Source organism: Heptranchias perlo, chromosome 2, assembly GCF_035084215.1.
Source record: "Heptranchias perlo isolate sHepPer1 chromosome 2, sHepPer1.hap1, whole genome shotgun sequence".
Taxonomy (NCBI): domain Eukaryota; kingdom Metazoa; phylum Chordata; class Chondrichthyes; order Hexanchiformes; family Hexanchidae; genus Heptranchias; species Heptranchias perlo.
The window spans coordinates 59,664,016-59,686,628 of NC_090326.1; the positions used below are offsets into that span (position 1 = coordinate 59,664,016).

General features: G+C 44.4%; 1 protein-coding gene across 1 annotated transcript in view; it reads right to left on the bottom strand.

The window, feature by feature from the left end:
* LOC137339595 (lysophosphatidylcholine acyltransferase 1-like) overlaps window positions 1–22,613 on the bottom strand; it is a 183,706-nt gene that overhangs the window by 51,356 nt on the left and 109,737 nt on the right. The window contains exons 5-6 of the mRNA XM_068001907.1: window positions 12,182–12,242; window positions 9,718–9,776 (exon numbers count right to left, since the gene is read on the bottom strand). Coding sequence (XP_067858008.1) covers window positions 9,718–9,776; window positions 12,182–12,242 — 120 coding nt within the window. The remainder of the gene's footprint in view (window positions 1–9,717; window positions 9,777–12,181; window positions 12,243–22,613) is intronic.

Here is a 22,613-nt window from a genome sequence, read left to right on the forward strand (position 1 = left end):
GATGTTTGCTGATGATTGCACAGTGTTCAGTTCCAACCCTTCAGATAATGAAGCAGTCCATGCCTGCATGCAGTAAGACCTGGACAACATCCAGGCTTGGGCTGATAAGTGGCAAGTAACATTCGCACCAGACAAGTGCCAGGCAATGACCATCTCCAACAAGAGTGAGTCTAACCACCTCCCCTTGACATTCAACGGCATTACCATCGCCGAATCCCCCACCATCAACATCCTGAGGGTCACCACTGACCAGAAACTTAACTGGACCAGCCACATAAGGGATGAGCAATAAATGCTGGCCTTTCCAGTAACACCCACATCTCATGAATGAATAACAAAAACAAATACTGTGGCAACAAGAGGAGGTCAGAGGCTGGGTGTTCTGTGGCAAGTGACTCACCTCCTGACTCCCCAAAGCCTTTCCACCAGCTACAAGACACAAATCAGGAGTGTGATGGAATATTTTCCACTTGCCTGGATGAGTGCAGCTCCAACAACACTCAAGAAGCTCGACATCATCCAGGATTAAGCAGCCCGCTTGATTGGCACCCCATCCACCACCCTAAACATTCACTCCCTTCACCACCGGCGCACCGTGGCTGCACTGTGTACCATCCATTGGATGCATTGCAGCAACTCGCCAAGGCTTTTTCGACAGCACCTCCCAAACGTGTGACCTCTACCACCTAGAAGGACAAGGGCAGCAGGCACATGGGAACACCACCTGTACGTTCCCCTCCAAGTCACACACCATCCCGACTTGGAAATATATCGCCGTTCCTTCATAGTCGCTGGGTCAAAATCCTGGAACTCCCTACCACAGCACTGTGGGAGAACCCTCACCACACAGACTGCAGCAGTTCAAGAAGGCAGCTCACCACCACCTTCTCAAGGGCAATTAGGGATGGGGCAATAAATGCTGGCCTTGCCAGCGATGCCCACATCCCATGAACGAATTAAAAAAAAGGCAGAGGCATTTGGGAAGGGTATTTCAGAGAGCAGGATCTAGGTGGCTGAAGGCATGGCTGCCAATGGTGGGGTGAAGGTATTGTACAGAGGGCTGGAGTCAGTGGAACAGAGAGTTCAGGGGAGGAGGGTTGTAGAGCTGGAGGAGGTTACAGAGATAGGGAGCGGCGAGGCCATGGCGGGATTTAAGTGCAAAGATGAAAATTTTAAACTTTATGCTTGGAGGACTGGGAGCCAATGTAGGTCCAAGTAGAAAGGTGTTGGGCGAGCAGAACTTGGTGTGAGATAAGATATGGGCAGTGGAGTTTCAGTTGTGCTGAAATTTACAGAGGGTGGAGGTTGGTAAGCCAGCTGCGGCAGCATTGGAGTTACTGAGTTTGGAGGTGACAAAAGCATGAATGAGGGTTTCAATGGCAGATGGGCTGACTTATATCTATCCTTGATCCCCTCCTATATCTCATCTACATGCTGCCCCTCAGCGACATCATCCGAAAACACATCAGGTTCCATATGCTCACAACACCCAGCTCTACCTCAGCACCATCTCTCTCAACCACTCCACTGCCTCTGATTTTTTTTTATTCGTTCACGGGACGTGGGCGTCGCTGGCGAGGCCAGCATTTATTGCCCATCCCTAATTGCCCTAGAGAAGGTGGTGGTGAGCCGCCTTCTTGAACCGCTGCAGTCTGTGTGGTGAAGGTTCTCCCACAGTGCTGTTAGGAAGGGCGTTCTAGGATTTTGACCCAGCGACGATGAAGGAACGGCGATATATTTCCAAGTCGGGATGGTGTGTGACTTGGAGGGGAACGTGCAGGTGGTGTTGTTCCCATGTGCCTGCTGCTCTTGTCCTTAGGTGGTAGAGGTCGCGGGTTTGGGAGGTGCTGTCCGTGAGCAGAAATTTCTTCCAACTAAATGTTGGGAAGACTGAAACCACTATCTTCGGCCCCCGCCACAAACTTTGTTCCCCAGCCACCGACTCCATCCCTCTCCTGGCCACTGTCTTGAGGCTGAACCAGACAGTTTGCATCCTTGGCGTCCTATTTGACCCTGAGCTGAGCGTCTGACCCCATATCCTCTCCATCACTAAGACAGCCTATTTCCACCTACCCGGCTCTGTCCCTGCCTCAGCTCAATTGCTGCTGAAACCCCCATCCATGCCTTTGTTACCTCTAGACTTGGCTATTCCAATGCTCTCCTGGCTGGCCTCCCACCTTGTGCTCTCCATAAATTTGAGCTCATCCAAAACTCTGCTGCCTGTATTTTAACTCTCATCAAGTCCCATTCTCCCATCACCCTTGTGCTCACTAACCTACATTGGTTCCCAGTCTGGCAACCCCTTAATTTTGAAATCTTCATCCTTGTTTTCAAATTGCTCCATGGCCTCGCCCCTCCCCATCTCTGTAACCTCCTCCAACCCTACAACCCTCCGAGATCTCTACGCTCCTCCAATTTTGGCTTTTTGCGCACCCCACAATTTTAATCGCTCCACCATCGGCGGCCGTGCCTTCAGTTGCCTAGGACCTAAGCTCTGGAATTCCCTCCCTAAATCTCTCTACCTCTCTCCCCTCCTTTAAGATGCTCCTTAAAACCTACCTGTTTGAACAAGCTTTTGGTCACCTGTCCTAATATCTCCTTACGTGGCCCAATATCAAATTTTGTTTGATAACACTGTGAAGTGCCTTGGTAAATTTTACTACATTAAAGGCACTATATAAATGCAAGTTCTTGTAGTTGTTGTAGGAGTGATGGCAGGTGAGGTGACAGAGGTGGAAGTAGGCAGTCTTTGCAAAGAAGAGGATATGGGATAGGAAGCTCAGCTTGGGATTCAACAGGACACCAAGATAGCGAATAGTTTGGTTTAGCCTGAGATAATGGCCAGAGAGGAGGTTGTAGTCAGTGGCAATGGTACAGAACTTGTGGAGGGGACTGAAAATGTTGTTCTGGACTCTCCCAGCAGTTTCTCTCTATCTAGCCTATCAAATCCTTTAATCAACTTAAACACCTCAATTGGATCACCCATAATGTTCTATACTAAAGGGAATACAAGCCTAGTCTATGCAACCTGTCCTCAATTTAACCCTTTTAGCCCGGTATCATTCTGGTGACTCTGTGCTGCACCTGCTCCAAGGCCAACGTATCCTTCCTGAGGTGCGGTTCCCAGAACTGGACGCAGTACTCCAGATGCAGTCTATCCTTTATAGGACTCTGGTTAGTGCTGGTGAAGAGGTAGAGCTGGCTGTCACCATAGTACATATGGACGCTGGCCCCAATGTCTGTGGATAATGTTGCCAAGGGACAGCATATAGATAAGGAAGAGGAAGGGACAAAGGATGGATCCTTGGGGAACTCCATAGGTGATGGTATGGGGGTGGTGGGAGAAGCCGTTGCTGGAGATTAAAGCTCTGGGGGGTGGGGGGAGAAATTTGGTTAGGGGCCGTTTTTGGGCGCAGGTAGCGTGATGTGCTATTACCCCACGCTCAATGGCCCATGCGCAGGCAGGATGCAAGTTTCAGCCCACCGGAGGGCTTACCTGCAATCAGCATCCCATTCCAGGCCTTGCACATAGAATCAATGCAATTCGCACTTTCTACACCAGAAGAAGCTCAATCTCTTATAGGGAGGATGTTTCTAAGAAATCTCTTAAAGATAGCTGGTACCTGTTGTTTGCTGAAAATAACAGTCTTCTGTCTGCACGGAGTCTGAACCGAGATCAGACATCGCACAGGTAAAACACAAATGCAGGTCACATCCCTATGTTTACACACTGATGAGTTATGTTAAATGTAAGGAATCTTACAACACCAGATTATAGTCCAACTGTTTTATTTGAAAATCACAAGCTTTCGGAGGCTTTCTCCTTCGTCAGGTGAGCGAGTGTTGTAAGATTCCTTACATTTGTCAACCCCAGTCCATCACCGGCATCTCCACATCAGAGTTATGTTAAAACATTGAATAAAAGTTGCGCACTACTAAATCCCACATCCTCCAATCTGCACGCCAGACCTCACCAATCTGCCGATCTGAGTTGGTACCTGGCCTGCGAGAGTGCATGGACCAAGGTTCTCTGCTGATGCACTAAGACCTTGGTGCAAGAGGTGGACAGAAGGAGGGACATCCTATATGTCCCTCCAAACATATATGCAAAAGGCAGTGGGAGGCAGCAGGGGACGTCAATGCCAGGCGCACAGCATCGTGAACATGGATGCAGTGCAGGAGAAGTTCAATGCTTTGACATGAGTAGTCAAGGTGAGTGAGGTCAACTGTCAAGTGGCGTCTCCTACCAACTGTACCACTAGCCGCATCCACAGCACCATGCACTACACATCCCTTCACCCACATACCAACAAACTCTTTCCATCAGTACTCAACTTTTCCAACCAGATGCTTCCTCTCACCTTTACACATTACCACTATTTCAAGCTGCCCACCCACAACTCACAGGCCACACACACTGGCAGCTATTCAACCATGACAGGCACATCACCCAGACACACGTCCCGCTTTCTTGCAGGAGAACGTGGCGTAGATCAAGAGGCAGCGGCATTTAGCTCCTCGAGCCTATTCCGCCATTCAATGAGATCATGGTGGACCTGTGGCCTAACTCCATATACCCGCCTTAGCCCCACACCCCTGCCTTAGCGCCATAACCCTTAAAACCGTTGGTTCACAGAAATCTATTAATCTCAGATTTAACTTTCACAAGTGAGCTAGCATCAACTGCCGTCTGCAGAAGAGTGTTCCAAACGTCTCCCACCCTGTGTGCAGAAGCATTTTCTAACTTCACTCCTGCACATCCTGGCTCTAAATGTTAGGCTATGTCACCGCGTTCTAGTATTCAAGTGTAGGAGACCTCCAAAAACAGTTACAAATGTCTCGGCAGCCAGAAGCAATAATCCAGCCACTAACCTGTAAATCCTGCATGATCCCTTTAAATAGCGCTAATGGGGGCTCTTCCAGGCACTCTAAGACACGTTCAGATGGTCGGGGTTAAGACTGTGCGTTGAGTTGAGCGTTAAGTCCCAAAATGGTGTCTATCACTTTAAATCAGCGTTGCACACTGATTGAAGCCATTTCTCCCTATTTTACATGATTTCAGCATTCGTTATCTGCGCCTGCACTAACTCCTATACCAAGATGGCGTCTGGCGCACGTTACGCTGGAAACGTGTGTGTGCCTCCAAGACGCCATCTTGGATGTCGGAGAGGCCATGTAGTGCTGAAAGAACGGGCACTACACGGCCCAATTTAGCGTCCTGGGTATTTAAGGGTGGAACCAAGTGGTAGTCTCCTTAAGCTGGACAATGATGAACAGGTCTTGGAGGACATTGTGCTCAACTGCTTCAAAGGCTGCAGTAAGGTCTGGGAGGAATGATGCACCACTGTCATTTACAAAGATTATGTGTGACCTTGGTTGGGGCCATTTCAATACTTTCAGAGGGGTGAAAGTCCAATTGAAGGGATTCAAACAGAGCTGTGGGAGAGATAGGCACAGATCTGGGAGGCAACAAGACTTTCATGGACCTTGGAGAGGACTGGGAGGTTGGTAATAGGATGATAGCTAGCAAGATAGAGGGTCTTTTTTGAGGAGTGGGGTGATGACGGCGCTCTTGAAAGCAAGGTGGACAATGACCAAGGAGAGGTAACCTTTTACTATGTCAGCTAGCAATGGGCGCACATAAGTAAGTTAGGGGATTAGGAGTTTTGTGTGAATGTGTTCAGGGACAGGAGGTAGGTCACACCGACAAGATGAGCTTTGGGCAGGCAAGGTTGGGGGGGAGGGGTGGTGGTGGGAAATGGGAGAATAACTAAAGAGATAGGGAGAGGTTAAGGGCTAGAGTGGGAGAGGGATGGGGAGGAGATATGACCAGTGGTAAAGGGAAAGGGGAAAGTAGCAGGGACAGGTAAATTAGTTTAATTTTCAGACCGAAACAGCAATTATTTAAATAGTTATAAATTTTACTCTAGAAATTCACTTAGTTGTTACCAGCCGTATCTATGGCCTTAATAAAACTGAAATGCATAATTTCTGTAGTTATGCATGTAAAATGCAACAAACCAATATTCGTGATAGAGGGAGCTACGCTGCAGCAAAGGAATGATCTGAAATGGCCACAGGGCACTAGAAAGCATTTCAACGATCTGATATCTACATACTATAATCTTAGCAGGAGTAACTTTAGGTAGATTCAGAAGCAAAAATCAAGAAGAAATTTCAGTCTGCTTAGCTGCCTTGGTTTAATGCATTCCATTATTCATCAATTTAAATTGATCCTTGATCGATGATACTGCCAGACATTAAAGTCTAGCTGCTATAGTGCATAGCATTGTAATAATTTCAAAAAATAACATGCCAACACAAGCCAGGTGCTTGTACAGTGAACTTGAGATTCTTTATGGCTAGATGGGGTACAAATGGATATACAATAAATTTCCCATGAAATGGAAGCCATTACGTAGTGCTTTTGCTATATTATAGTGCATCAAATATGGAAAGCAGCACATAATGTATGAATCAAGTTTGCTGAGTATTTTCTTGGTTTAAAGTAAGATTTGTGGGTATGTTCCTGCACAAACTGGTTGAATTTTATATTTTTTCATAAAGCATTCATCTTCTACTCAAGTAAGTAAAACAAGTTGCAAAGTTAGTGCCCTCAGTCAGGAATAACCAAATTCAGGAACATTTAATACCATCACCAAGAAACCAATAAAATGGTCTACTCTGCTGGTCAGTAAACCTAAACTGTATTATCAAGTCACTCACTGAGCAGCACTGTAGAGCATACTTTAAAACAAAAGTAAACTACATCAGACATGATAGCCAAAATATTCATCAAGTTACAAGCAAGAAGTTTAAAGGAAGTCCTTCTATATAACAGGGGCATAAAGCTGGCTTAAATAAATAATTTTAAAAAAAATCAATGAGCCCTCAGTGTTGCTTTACCTGCTGACGGCTAGATTAAAAAGATACATTTTTAGCATAACACATTCTTAACCAGACAATTACTAAATGATCATAAAAAACCTGCCTCAACATAAAACCCAGCAAAGCAGGGGGCCATGAAAAATGCTATGCTTTATTTCTACTTCAATAAGAAACTAGGATCTAAAGGCAAAACATTGAGTGCAATGGTGAAAGAGTGAAATAGAAGAAATAAATAAAGACTTGCATTTATATAGTGCCTTTCACGACCTCAGGACGGCTCAAAGCACTTCACAATCAATGAAGTACTTTTTGAAGTGTAGCCACTGTTGTATTGTAGGAAATAAGGCAGCCAATGCACAGCAAGGTCCCACAAACAGCAATGTGATAACGGCCAGATAATCTGTTTTAGTGGTGTTGGTTGAGGGATAAATGTTGGCCAGGACACTGGGGAGAACTCCCCTGCTCTTCTTCAAAATAATGCCATGGGATCTTTTGTGTCTACCCGAGGGGGCAGACGGGGCCTCGTTTTAACATCTCACCCAAAAAAACGGCACCTCCAACAATGCAGCACTCCCTCAGTACTGCACTGTAGTATCAGCCTATTTTTGGTGCTCAGTCTCTCGAGTGGGACTTGAACCCACAACCTTCTGACTCAGAGGCAAGAGTGCTAACCAACTGAGCCACGACTGATGTCAAAATAGCACCATTTTGAAAAGTTAGATATAGGGGAAATAGCAAAAAACTATGCAGGAAGGACAAAGTTGCAATGACCTGTTTATGACTTAGTTGCTCGTATGTTATTTCTCTTTGATAGTAGTTTCATTCAAATGGTTTTTGACTCAAGTATTCCATTTACCTGTTAGTAATCGTCCTTGAACTGGAAAGTAGATTTAAATACACTACAGTAGGGATTTTTCATCCTTTGAATAAGATACATCCCTTGTAGCAGAAAAGTATAGCTGAGCTTGTTCTGGGGAAACCACATGTTGAGTATGCACAGGTAAATGTCATCATGCCGACAGGTGGCACCCATGTGGTCTTCCTACTCCCACTTACACAAAACTCCAGGACCAGTGCTATTGGGCTGGTTCATTTTGATTTGAAGCTAAACAAAAACTAATTAATCACTTACTTCACTCCCCAAACTAAACCCTTGCAAAATTAGATAGGTGGGATCACAGTGTGTGAAGGATGCACATCACTCAATGAATGAAGATCTTAACAGGTCCTCTTTTTTAATTCTTTTCCACATCTCAGGAGAGTACCAAAGTAGAACAAATTTAGAGGGAGCAGGAGGTACCTGCATAATCCCAACTGTCAGAACTGATCTGCCTACGGTGTTGCAGTTAAATTTAGACAATTATACTTTGTAAATGTGTGAACATTGCTCCACATGGCAGTCTTGTAGGTGCTCAAATGAAAATTGGTTGAGAGGTCGCAGGAAGAAGCTATGGAATGAACTTTAATCTATCAGTGGGCTTCTTCCTGCAAGGCGGTACCAGTGTAGGATATACTCAGCCATGCACTTGGCTATCTGCTGCATGGTCACCAGTTTGCCGTGGGTCCTTGCACCATAAGCGAGAAAAACCGTCAAGACTGCCTAAACTGCTCTCTTCAGAGAAATACTAGAACTCAGCAAGTATTTATACAATGGAAACAATATTAATTCTGACTAATGCGGCGATTTACACAACAGTGAGCCAATTTCTTGGTCTAAATGAAACTGGGAAGCAACCTCGAGTAAAGAACACCAGGTTAGTCCTGTGGACTGCCCTTCCAGACTTTTAAATCAAATATAACTGATCTATAATAAAAGCTTGAAATTATGCTAAACCTATACAAATCAATGCTAAGGCTACAGTTAGATTATTGTGTCCAATTATGGGAAGAATATAAATGCCATGGAGAGTGCACAGATGAGATTTACTAAGCTGATACCAGAGATGAGAGGTTATGAGAAAAATACTAGAAAAACTGGGGCCTTTTACACTAGAACTGAAGCTTAACAGGTGATTTGATGTGTTGAGAATTATGAGCAGTTTTGATAAGATAAATGGGAAAAAATTATTTCCACTGGTCAGTGAGTTTGCAACTAGAAGGTTCACGTTTACGATGACCAAAACAATGAAGAGGATTGGCGATCGTGCTGGGGTGGGGGGCGGTGATCGTGGCGGGGGGTGTTGGTCGATCACATTTGCGGGGTAGGCTTTTTGGGCCTGAAGGAAGCACTCCTGTTCCTCCTGTCCCACAAGCAGTGCAATCAAGGCACTTGCCTGTTGATCCAGGCCTTCTCGCCTCCTTTTACGTGGCGTGAAGCAGAAGGCCAGTGACTTCCGGCCCCCAGGAGTTAAAAATAAAAAAGCTGTCAAAATGGAGGCTCATATAGCCTCTTTAAAAGCTTTCACTGACTGACCCGACTCCTGGGTGCGGGTTGGCTGCCTGCCCCTTCACCTGCCTCCGTTAAAACTAGAAGTGGGCGGGTTGGAGTCAGGTTTTAGGTATTTTTTTTACAATTTTTACCTTCCACCCACCCCAACCCACCCATTCGTGGGGGTTAAAATTTACTCCTTGGTTACCCAAAGACTATGAAGCTAGGCTATACTCCTATAGTCATTGGAGGTTTTAGAATCAAGAAAGAATTTTTTCTGGGAATCTGAAAAGTACTAGGACAGACCAGTTTTCAGTTATTGAAACATTATTTGAAGCATTATTAAACAATGATTTGTTATAAACAATTTAACGAGACAATTAAAAAAAATTAGGCAATCATAACATATATCGTGGATTAAAAATTCAGATTTTCACTGACTTTTAAAAAAACACACTCACCATTTTGTTGGGATAACGCAGGACTACAGGTTGCACAGGGACTCCAGGAATAAATGCACCTGAAGAGAAAATAACGTGGAAAAATAACTATTTTACAGTCTATTTTTCCCCCTCTTCTTCTGACAATTTTCTCCTCTCCTTTTCTAAAGGCACTCACTCCTTATTGGGGGAATTACCAAAGATGCAATTGCCCTCCAGTACTTCACTCAATTCACCATTACTCAAGTGTGAGCCTAGACACCGAGTGTCAGCAGACATCTGGACTATGGGTTGCATCACAGCCAGAGCAATGCAGTTTCTGCTTCTAAATTCTTCAAAACTAAGCTGAATAACAATCCTTGATCTACTTGAGCTTCCACAGAAACTGCAGTTTCAAGAAACAAAAAAACTCTGACTTATTGACCTTTAGCCTGAACAGTACTTTACCCTACTGAGTGGCACGTGATAGGTTCAGCTAACCACATAGGGACCCTTTCAAGGCTGGGTGGCTTAACTTTCAATCCTTAAATAATAAAGTCATAAACAAGTTATGGTTTAATCAGGTCAATATATTGGCACTTATGTACAATGAGTATTAAATTCACTGCTGTTTGGGAATCAGGATAGAAATTTAGCAAAATAATAACTATGACAAATTTAACGAATATAGATAATATTAAGTTTGAAAAGTATTTGAGTCCCAATGATTTGCATTTATTCGATAATTGACCAAAGTTTGAATCTCATCTAATGAAATTGACGGGGAATGCATTCTTATATTTATCCAACTGAATGTACAAGTCAGCAATGGGATTTAAAAAAAATTGGACATTTGGACACAGCCTCATTATTATATTAATCTGTGGCTGACTGGAAATATTGTTAAATGCCAACACAGACCAAGACACAGTAGCGCATTTGAAAAAGAAAATCCATATATTCTTAATCCACATTCAATCAAATAATTAAGTCAATAGTCCATGAATAGCTATTGAAGTACAGCTCCCTGTGCAGCTTTTATAACTAGAGTCAACAATCAAGCTCTTATCTTTACACAGGTTATCACAAAGTAAATATCATAGATAAAACTGCCACAAGTGTACTTTCCTGCCTAAGAATTACTTCAAACAAATTCTACCAATTCAAATTAATGGAAAACATTTTTGAATAAAATGGATTTTTTTGCCAGAAACAAACCAGCCTAATTCCACTTGCACAAGACCTGCATGACATACTCACTTGATTTGACCCATTCCCTCACATTACAAATTAATTCAATCAAAATTTCATATGTAGAAAATTATGCTTATAATTATATGGAACTTGATTTTGAACATACCACCCTTGTAAAGTTAATAGTGTATTTACCCTAGTGTGCTATTGCTGACAACAGCCCCAATTACAGCAGTAGCACTGTAAAATAATTATAATGGTGCTGCTGTCGCTGGAGATAATGACAGCCACAAAAGAGGTGGTAGTTTCTGCAACACCGTTGTACGTAGTACTACATCTAAAAGCAACAAACACACGGCAATCGGAGGCAGCCATCTTTTCTGTCCATAGGCAAGCTAAGCGGCTGAGCCCACCCATGTAGGCAAACAAAATGGTTTTGCACTTGTAGGTCCTTCCCCAGTCATTGGGTAAGTATGATAGCTGGAAACAGAGGAATTACAATTTTAAAAAAAACTGCACGCACTCGTGCATATAGTTTTTCTGTTCCAGTGGACATTTGGACACAGCCTCATTATTATATTAATCTGTGGCTGACTGGAAATATTGTTAAATGCCAACACAGACCAATACACAGTAGCGCATTTGAAAAAGAAAATCCATATATTCTTAATCCACATTCAATCAAAGAATTAAGTCAATAGTCCATGAATAGCTATTGAAGTAAAAACTGCTGTAAAAACTGCTCTGAAATGTAAAGGGAGTAGTTTTCACAGCTTTGGAGTTTCTAAGACACTACAGCTTTTTGAAGTGGCTCCACAAAATAAACAGGACAAGAAACTATATTATTTTAATATATTCACATTGATGTTAACTGTAGTATTTAGATGCTACTACACAAAACTGCTTTAAGCCAAGAGCATCACCAAATATAGATGTTAAAACTGAGGGTTTCTATAACACAATTCACAAATCCTAAATCTGAAGAATTGTTCTTTTAGAAGTTCAGTATTGTGCTAATATGCTAAATACCCCATATGAAAAATTTCTTAAGCTACTACGTTTTAATGTTATGCCAATATGGTACTTAGTATGGAATTCTTCATCTCAAATTCTTTCCACCAATAGTGACAGAACTGCAAACACTAATCATTCACTCCAGTGTTATACAATGTAAAATACTCTCTCCAGACACTACCCAAACAAAAGTGTTCTGCTGGGTAATTCACAATCTGAGTGGTCATATTCTTAACATTTTATTTGTCCATTATGCTTTATTAAAATTCCAGTGATAACAATTAAATTATAGTCTTACCAGGTTTGAAGGTGATCAGACAGGATCTGTTAGTACAAGTGCCCTCTGGGAATATCATTACCTACAAATAAGATCATGAAACATTCAACTGAATATATACAGCAGCATTTATTAATTTAACAACCATTTTTTAAAAATGAAATCACCAATTTGCTTTTGTAAGTGCATACATTGACTTTTATGGAAATGGTGAATGTTAAACAAGTTAAGCATGTGGCAAGTTGCAAATATTTTCAAAATATACCCACATAAAAAGTTATCTAAAAAAACTACAAACCTCGCTTCTACATTAACAGGATAATTCACAATGAATTGGGAGACTCAGCTGCATGGGGGTGGGGGTGGAGACAAGAAATGCAGTTGTTGAAGGGGATTTGATAGTCAATGGGATAGACAGGCGTTTCTGCAACCGTTGACCTGAGTCCCGCATGGAGTGTTGCCTCCCTGGTGCCAGGGTAAAGGACATCACTGAGACGGTGCAGAACATTTTGAGGGGGGAAAGGGAACAGCCAGAAGTTGTGGTCCATGGGGGAACTAATGACTTAGGAGGTAAAAGGGGTGAGGTCCTGCAGTCAGAGGTTCAGGAGCTAGGGAGGAAGTTAAAAAGTAGGACCTCAAAAGTAGTAACCTCTGGATTAGTCTCAGTGCCAGGCACTAGTGAGTATAGGAATAGTATAATATCATAGTATGTTACAGCACAGAAGGAGGCCATTCAGCCCATCATGCCTGTGCCAGCTCTTTGAAAGCTATCCAGTTAGTCCCACTCCCTTGCTTTTTCCCCATAGTCCCTGTAAATTTTTTCCCTTCAAGTATTTATCCAATTCCTTTTTGGAAGTTACTATTGAATCTGCTTCCACCACCCTTTCAGGCAGTGCATTCCAGATCAAAATAACTCACTGTAATAAAAAAAAATGATTCCTTATGTCGCCTCTGGTTCTTTTGCCAATCACCTTAAATCTGGGTCCTCTGGTTACCGACCCTTCTGCCACTAGAAACAGTTTCGCGTTATTTACGCTATCAAAGTCGTTCATGATTTTGAACACCTCTATGAAGTTTCCTCTTACCCTGCTCTGCTCTAAGGAGAACAACCCCAGCTTCTCCAGTCTCTCCACATAACTGAAGTCTCTCATCTCACCTGACGAAGGAGGAAGCCTCCAAAAGCTTGTGATTTTCAAATAAAACTGTTGGACTATAACCTGGTGTTGTAAGATTCCTTACATCTCTGGTACCATTCTAGTAAATCTCCTCTGCACCCTCTCTAAGGCCTTGACATTCTTCCTAAAGTGTGGTGTCCAGAATTGAACACAACATTCTGCTGCGGTCTAACCAGTGTTTTATAAAGGTTTAGCATAACTTCCTTGCTTTTACACTCTATAGGGCCGATTTTCGGATGGCGGAGCAGGTGAGTTGGGGCTCCTAAAATCGTAGAAATCTGGAGCGGGTTCAGAGCCTGGCTAAAACCCACTGACTTCCGGGTTCCCAACTGACGCGTTCGGATGTGCGCGTGGCTCCCGAATGTGGGAGTCCCACCAGCAATTAAAGCCGGCGGGATGATAATTAACATAGTTTGACAGATAGTTAAAGTACTTGAAATACTTGATTGAGTAAACATTTTGGCAGGGGTGTAATTTTGAAAGATCCTCAGCGTGTTTCCCGTGCTGTGGGAAACACTCCCTGTTCCAGCAGACATGTTTCAGCCAGCAGCCAGTGGGAAATGCAAATGATTATTTGACAGGTGGGGAGAAAACCTCATTTATTGCAGCAGGGCACTCTGTCACTTCAGACAAAGTTTTGTCTGCAAGACCTTTGTGTTTCCAATCAAAATTCTTACTTTCCACCCAAAACTCTGCTGCGCAAACATATTTACCTACTTTGCGGACCCCCTCAAACTCACACTGTCAGGATGCGGGGGCACCATGGCTGCATTCATCACTTCAGCCAAGGACGAGCAACATCACCAGCCTCGCCAGGCATAGCGTCCACCTCCGCCACGTGGAGCTCCACAAACACAGTGCTGCGCCACAGGCACCTGCACAAGAGCATGGAGGGCAACAACAGAGAGAGCAACATCGCAGGAGGCACTACCCTCGCAACAGGGTCTATAGCCCAAGGGTCAGCTTCCTGGACCTCTCCGAGGAGCAGTGCATATGGAGGCTCAGTTAGTCGCCATATAGTCGCAGACATCTGAAACCTCCTTCATGCCGAGCTGCTCCCGGCTGGGCCGAGAAGCATCTCCTGAGCTGTCGCTGTCAAAGTCACCACTGCCCTCAACTTCTTCGCCTCTGGATCCTTCCAGGGTGCCACCGGGGACATCGCCGGGTTCTCTCTGTCGTTTGCACATAAATACATAAGGCAGGTCACCGATGGCTTGTTTCGCAGGGCCTCACACTACGTCAACTTCCCCATGGACATCCTCAGCCAGACGGAGAGGGCAGTGGGATTCCACGCTGCATCTGGCTTACCACGGGTGCAGGGCATAATCGATTGCACCCATATAGCAATACGAGCACCTCCACACAAGCCAGGACTGTTCATTAACAGGAAGGGCTATCACTTCATCAATACTCAGCTCGTTTGTGACCACCGCAAGAGATTCCTTCACGTGTATGCCAGATACCCTGGCAGCTGCCACGATTCCTTTATCCTCCAGAAGTCCAACATCCCACCCCTCTTCCATGCACCGATCACCTGGAAGGGCTGGCTCCTCGGGGACAAAGGATGCCCCCTGCACACGTGGCTCATGACACCTCTGAGGAACACCACCACTGAACAACAGCGTCGATATAACGACAGCCACATCATTACCAGGTCTACAACTGAGCATGCTACAGGGCTGCTCAAGATGCGCTTCAGGTGCCTTGATCGTTCTGGGGAGCACTTCAATTCACACCAGAGTGGGACGCATTATATTCATGTGTTGTGCACTGCACAACATGGCACGAGAGGGGTGCCGCTTGAGGAGGCCCCATCCACATCTGCCACCCACATTGAGGAGGAGGAGGAGGCGGCAGAGCAGGAGCAACCCAGGGGCAGAAAAGCAGCTCACCTGGCTGCTTGTGAGGCCAGGGAGTCACTGATACATGAATGGTTCTCCTAACATCGGACAGTGTGAAGAGTCCAGTCCTCGCCACCTGGATAGAGCAGCGGTCACACCAGCAGCACCCCTCCCTGCACAAAACAGTACTGCCCATTGCAGAGTGACCCAATGGGTGGCATCAAGTTTGGGTGCTCATGGTGAACCTCACGAAAAGTCCTTATTACAGAAGCCAGTCAAGAATGGTCAAGACGTGGCAGTAGTGGTGACAATAATCATATTTAATGCGCGTTTAACAAAAAGTAAATATAAATAAAAAATGACCAACCATCAAACACCCTTGTGCATCCCCTTTGTGCTGACAAAACCTTTGCCTTTCGCTTCCGACTACTTCTATGTGGTGTATTCCCTGTAGCTGCAGCAGAGGTAGTGGCAGGTTGCTCTTGTTCATGCCCTGACCAATTTGATGCTCTGGGCCTACGCCCTCTGGATTTCGGTGCCTGTGAGGGCCCCTCCAAAGACTGCTCCGCCTGCACCTGTGCAGGGGCAGACTCGGCCACCTGGAGAGGAGGCAGCATTGTAGGTACTGGTTGAGAAGGGGCAACGGGTGAGACGTGGGGGCGCTTTGAGTGGCGTCCCTACTTCCACGTCCCCTTTCGCCATCATCCCTCCCCTGGGCCAGGCCCACACCACTCCTACCACTCTGCTGGACGGCAGTTTGGAGGACCTGTGTGAAACCTTGTAAGGTCAGTGCTAGTGTATCTGCCTGCCTGTTTAAGGCGGCAGAAAGTTGTTCACCGAGTCCGAACGGCCGTTGTCAGGGCCTGAATGGACTTATTTGTGAGCCGTGCTTGAAGCTCCATGGAAGCTAGCCTTCCCTCCATCGCAGACATTCCCGCACTTAACCGCGACACTATCTCAGAGATGCTCTCACGTCCCTGTGACAATATCTCAGAGATTCCTTCCCGTACCTGTGCCACCATTCCACTCATGCAGGAGTTGGACTCCTCCATCCACTGTGGAGAGTGTGCGTGGTACCTGTTCCAGCACCTCGCAAATGTGCTGCTGCCCCTTGGTCATTCTCCATTTAAAGGATGGCCCCCAGGGTTCAGCATCTATGTCCAGCTCAGCAGAGCCTGGAGAGGAGTGCTCCCACTGATGTGGACTCTCCACAGCTGCCCCTGCCACCAGTGTCTGCTCGTGCTCACGTGTGTGTGGTAACTCACCATGTGCGACCCCAACTAACTGCGGACTGGGACCCACCGAGGTGTGTGTATCTGCGCTGGTGGATGGCTCGCTCAGATGTGACGATGCACCCTCAGAGGCCGGCAAGTCCTCTGAGGAATCACCCTCTGCCGTCACAGCGGTCGCTGAAGGCCCTGTACGAGAACAGAAGGCAATATTAAGCATGATCACAGATGCTGAGGTGCTGAAGATGGCAAGGCATGTTAACAGCAATTCATATTGTGCGTCCTGAATGTTAAAGTTCTGTCACCAGACGTTTGTCGGGTGCTAGTCTCGGCGTCCCCGACGAACAGGCACTCGAGGGTGTGGCTCAGTTCCAGTGCCTCCTGCTCCGCGTCTGTGAGGACGACTATCTGTTGCGAACTCTCTCCGGTCCTTGCCCTCCTCCTGTGCATTCTGGGCTCTCTTCTCTTATAAGAGGAGAAAGTACAGATGCGTAAGTGAGTGATGGTGACGTGGCCAACCGCTGAATGCATTGGTTTGAGTGCGGCTGACCGTGAAGGAGATGCATCAGAGGGTGAGTATGAGACAGAGCCATGATGTTGTATGAGGGTTGGGTTGAGTGGCATTGGTGGGGTGGGTAATGGGGAGGTGAGGCAGTGCTGAGGAAGTGCAGGTAAGTTGAGGATGAGAGGAGTGATGTGATAGTGCAGAATGAGTTGGGGGGTGGGGGCAGTGATGTGAAGGACAGAATGTAGGAGAATGAGTAAGTGCACTCACTTTGCTGACCTAGTTAGGTCATTGAAGTGCTTCCAGCACTGGATCCAGGTGCAGGAGATGTTGCTGCTGCTGGTGACCTCCTCTGCCACCTCGAGCCAGGCCTTCTTGGTGAGAGGCAGGCCACCTCCTCTCATCCGCCGGGTAGAACACATCCCTTCTCCTTCTCAGCCCATCCAGTAGCACCTGGAGTGAGGCATCACGAAATCTAGGAGCAGCCTTTCCCCTGGACTGCTCCATTGTGCTATTTGGGTTTTTGCTCCAGTAGCAGCTATTGGAGGACTGCCCCTTTAAATAGAGCTCCCCCAGCTGACAGCCTGTGATGCGGGTGCACAGTCCGCCCGCTGCACAGATTTCCGACGCCAAACCCGGAAGCCACGTTAAGTGGCTCCAATTTACCCGCGATCGCGTGGTGGGCACACAGATTTTATTGGGCTGGTTACCCATGCGCCCTATCGCCTCCCCCCCACACCTCCATGCTAATATTGGGGCATATGCCTCTATTAATAAAGCCCAGGATCACATATGCTTTTTTTAACAACCTTCTCAACTTGTCCTGCCACCTTCAAAGATTTGTGTACATACACCCACAGGTGTCTCTGTTCCTGCACCCCCTTTAAAATTGTACCATATAGTATATATTGCCTTTCTTCATTCTTCCTACCAAAATGTACCACTTCACATTTCACTGTGTTAAATTTCATCTGCCACGCATCTGCTCATTTCACCAGTCTGTCTATGTTTTCCTGAAGTCTTTACTGTCCTCCACATTGTTTACTACATTACCGAGTTTTGAGTCATCTGCAAACTTTGAAATTATTCCCTGTATACTCAAGTCCAGGTTATTAACATATATCAAAAAGAGCAATAGTCCTAATACTGACTCCTGAGGAACATTATTGTATACTTCCCTCCCGTCTGAAAAACAACCATTCACCACTATTCTCTGCTTTCTGTCCCTTTGCCAATTTTCTATCCACACTGCCTCTGTCCCTTTAATCCCATGGGCTTTAATTTTGCTAATAAGTCTATTATGTGATACTTTATCAAATGCCTTTTGAAAGTCCATATACACAACATCAACCCTCTCCGTTACTTCATCAAAGAACTCAATCAAGTTAGTCAAACACGATTTTCCTATGACAAATCTGTGCTGACTTTCATTTATTAGCCCACACTTTTCCAAGTGCCAATTTATTTTGTCCCGGATTATTATCTCTAGAGGTTTCCCCACCACCGATGTTAGGCTGACTGACCTGTAATTGCCAGGTTTACCTCTCTTCCCCTTTTTTGAACATGGGTGTAACATTTGCAACCCTCCAGTCCTCTGGCACCGCCTCCATATCTAAGGAGGATTGGAAGATTGTGGCCAGAGCCTCTGCCATTTCTACCCTTACTTCCCTCGGTAACCTCGGATGCATCCCATCTGGTCCAGGTGATTTTTCTACTTTGAGTACTGCCAACCATTTAGTACCTCTATTTTATCTATTTTTATGCTATCCAATATTGCTCCTACCTCCTCCTTTACTGCTACATTGGCAGGATCCTCTTCTCTAGTGAAGACCGATGCGAAGTATTCATTTGGTACATCAGTCATACCCTCTGCCTCCTCAAGACGATCTCCTTTTTTGTCCCTAATCTGCCCCTCCTTTGACTACGCTTTTACTATATATATATATATATATATTTATTTATTTATAAAAGACTTTTGGGTTTCTTTTTATGTTAGCCGCTAATCTATTCTCATACTCTCTCTTTGCTCCTCATTCCCTTTTTTAAGGTCTCCTCTGTACTTCCTTTATTTTGCTTGGTTCTCTACTGTATTATGAACCTTACACTAGTCATAAACCTCCTTTTTCTGCTTCATTTTAATCTCTGTATCTTTAGTCATCCAGGGAGCTCTAGCTTTGGATGTCCTTCCTTTCCCCCTCGTGGGAATGTGTCTACTTTGTACGCAAAGCATCTCCTCCTTGAAGGCCTCCCATTGTTCAATTATTGTTTTGCCTCACAACTTTTGATTCCAATCCACCAGGGCAAGATCCTTTTTTAACTCAATGAATTCAGCCCTCCTCCAATTAAGTATTTTTGTGCTTGATTGTTTCTTGCCTTTTTCCATAACTATTCTAAACCTGATGATATTATGATCATTGTTCTCCAAATGCTCCCCAACTGAAACATGCTTCATTTGCCCCACTTCATTCCCCAGAACGAGATCCAGCACTTTCCTTCCTCGTTGGGCTGGAAACACATTGATCAAGAAAGTTTTTGTGTATACATTTCAGGAATTCGTCCCCCTCTTTGCCCTTTTCACTGTTACTATCCCAGTCTATATTGGGATGATTGAAGTCCCCCCATTATCACTACTCTATAGTTCTTGCATTTTTCTGTATTCTGCCTGCAAATTTGCTCCTCTATCTCCTTCCCACTACCACTATTTGGTGGCCTATTGCATCTACCCAGTAGTGTAATAGCTCCTCTATTGTTCCTTAATTCTAACCAAATAGATTCTGTCTTTGACCCCTCAACTACATCATCCTTTTCCAGTGCTATAATAGTTTCTTTGACCAATACTGCCACCCCCCTCAACCCTCCTTTCTTTCCTTCCCTATCTTTCCTGAATACCTTGTAGCCATGAATATTAAGTTCCCAATCCTCCCCTTCTGCTAGACAGGTCTCTGTTATTGCCACTATATCATAATCCCACGTGGCGACTTGTGATTGCAGCTCACTAACCTTATTTACCACGCTACGTGCATTTACACAAATGCACCCCGAACTCATCTTCGACTGCCTTGCATTTGCTTCCTGTTTGATTAGACAGGTTAATGCATGGCTGGAGGAATGGTGCAAGAGGGAGGGCTTCAGATTCCTGGGGCATTGGTATCAGTATTGGGATAGGAAGGATCTGTTCAAGGTGGACAGGTTGCACCTCAACAGAGCTGGGGCAAATGTCCTTGCGGGGAGGTTAACTCGTGCTGTGGGGGAGGGTTTAAACTAATTTGGCAGAGGAATGAGCACCATGAAACATTAGAGGAGAAACAAGGTGCACAGAGGACTGGGAGGGCCAAGTAGCACTGGAGTAAAGAATAGTTCAGAAACAGGAAGGATCAGACATGGCGCAAATGCAAGGCAGTAGTGTGGGAAGAAGGACATCATACTGGTGAAGCAAGGGAGCCTTACTCTAAAATTAACCATGCTATATATTGCATTTAAACATACCAAACCTAAGCCTGCTTGGTGCTCTAGCAGATGTCTAATGTGGGGGAGTGTCCCATTACTCAGCAATAACAGCACAAAAGTATTACATTCCTCATAATTACTAAGGAACATTTTCACGATTATAAACCTATATATCTTACAGTCCAGTGTGACAAAAATGAAGCAATTTTATCTATTATGTATCATGGTATTGCCATTTTTCTTTGTCATAATACATATGGGGTTTAAAAACCAGATTCACTCACCAAAAATGGTACAGCTTGTTTTAATACAATAGATCCAGAATAGAATAGAATAGTGTCTGGCCAGATGTCAAAGGAAGGGGGTGAAGCCATTCCATTCAAATTAAGCAGCTTGTGGGTTTTATTTGTATTTGAAGATTGAGACACATATTTAAATTTCCTTTGCTTCATAAAAAGAACAATTTCTCAACTTGTACAGCTCAAATTGAATAGACTGTCTAAAGCCATCAGAGAGGTAGATAGGCCAGAAAGACTCGGGATAAGTCAGCAATAAACCTCCATGTAAAGATTAATATTCAAGGACCTTATACCAGGCCCATTTTACATTGCAGTTTATTGTAATCAACATGATTGTTTGTTATTTTCCTTATTCCAATGTAGGAATATCAATCTTTTATCTACTGTAAATTTAGTGTTCTATTGCTTCTGTCCACTTGTCCATTTACTATTTAATAAATCTCTCTGGCAATCTTTAACCTAAGTCACAGTCCAGCATAGTATTTACCACCTTTTGAAGTCAAGGAAGATCAGATGAGGGCATGTGGTATAATCAGTGAGCCAAAATATAATAAAGAGGATTCTCCGAATGACCCCTGGGCTCATTAGAAGCTACCTAGATGTTGGGCAGGTAAAGGCACATTCTGGCTCAACTGGAGCACAGACTTGCCTAGGGGACTCAGGGCTTAGTGCTGGGAGAAGTCAAAGATGTTACACCTAATAAAAATATCTACATTAAAGACCCAAAAACCTAACACCTCCCATAGTTTACAAATATCTACTGCTACAATAAGATGGTCTTCAAAAGCTTTCTGCGAGACTACTCAAACATACAAAAAGTGATTTTTAAAGAAACTTCTCATCCCCATCTCTGTAACTTCCTCCACTTTATTATATCATTTAACCAAGTAGCATCACTCTCCTCACAGCACTGAAAGGCCGATATATCCTGTGACCCAAGATATCAGGAGTTTGAAATAGTGAAACCCAAGTATTAGGATTCAAAGTCTGAACAACTTCAGTATCCAAATATTTTAAAACAAAAACTGTAATATATTTTGTAATAGACTCAAGACAGGTTGCGAATGAAGATTCAGCGCAGTAATGCATGGAAATATTCTTAAAGGTCACAGTTTGTAAACTGTCCTCATTAATGTTAGCAGATTTAAAAGTCACACGATCCAGGAACTCAATATTCTGGCCTTGATGGGTGCATTTATGCTGCAGTCCGAGACCTATAGTTGCAGTATGGCTTTCAGACAGATAATAACTCGTTTACACGGAGATAAAAACTGCAAGTGCTGGAAATCTGTAATAAAAACAGCAAATGCTGGAAATACACAGCAGGCCAGGCAACATCTGTAAAGAGAAATGACAAGTTAAAGTTTTGGACGTATACCCTTTATCTGAACTTCATGTGTAATGCTGCTCTCCCCATGGCAGTTAAAATTTAAATGTTTTGAAAATACGGAAAACATTTAAAATCAACTCTGGGTAGGTTGAAAAAAGTGTCTATGAGCACTTTTAAAAGCCAGTCTGACACTGCAATGGCGTTACTTTCCATGTGGTGTTAAACCCAAGCAGTGTGAAACTACCTCTAGGGAGGTCCGGTTAGTTCCCAACTCTGGATTTACACTGCAACTTTAGTGTCAATATGAAACCACTTTCCAGTAACTCTAAAGTTGCAGTAAATAAACCCTAAGTTAATGAACCAGTGCTTGTACTGCTTTTTAAGAAATAAAAAGTTGTTTCAGAATTGACCAACTCTTTACAATGTACCTCTCATGATGTTGAGAGAAAATATCAAGCTTCTAATACACGAGATTAAAAAGAAAAACTGATTGGTAGAAGTAAGAACTCAATATTTGGGGGGAATTTTAACCCCCCCCACGATGGGCAGGAGAGGGTTTAGCTGGGGGGGGGGGGGGGGGGGGGGGGGGGGGAAATCGTCAAATTTGCGAAACCTGATTCCAACCCA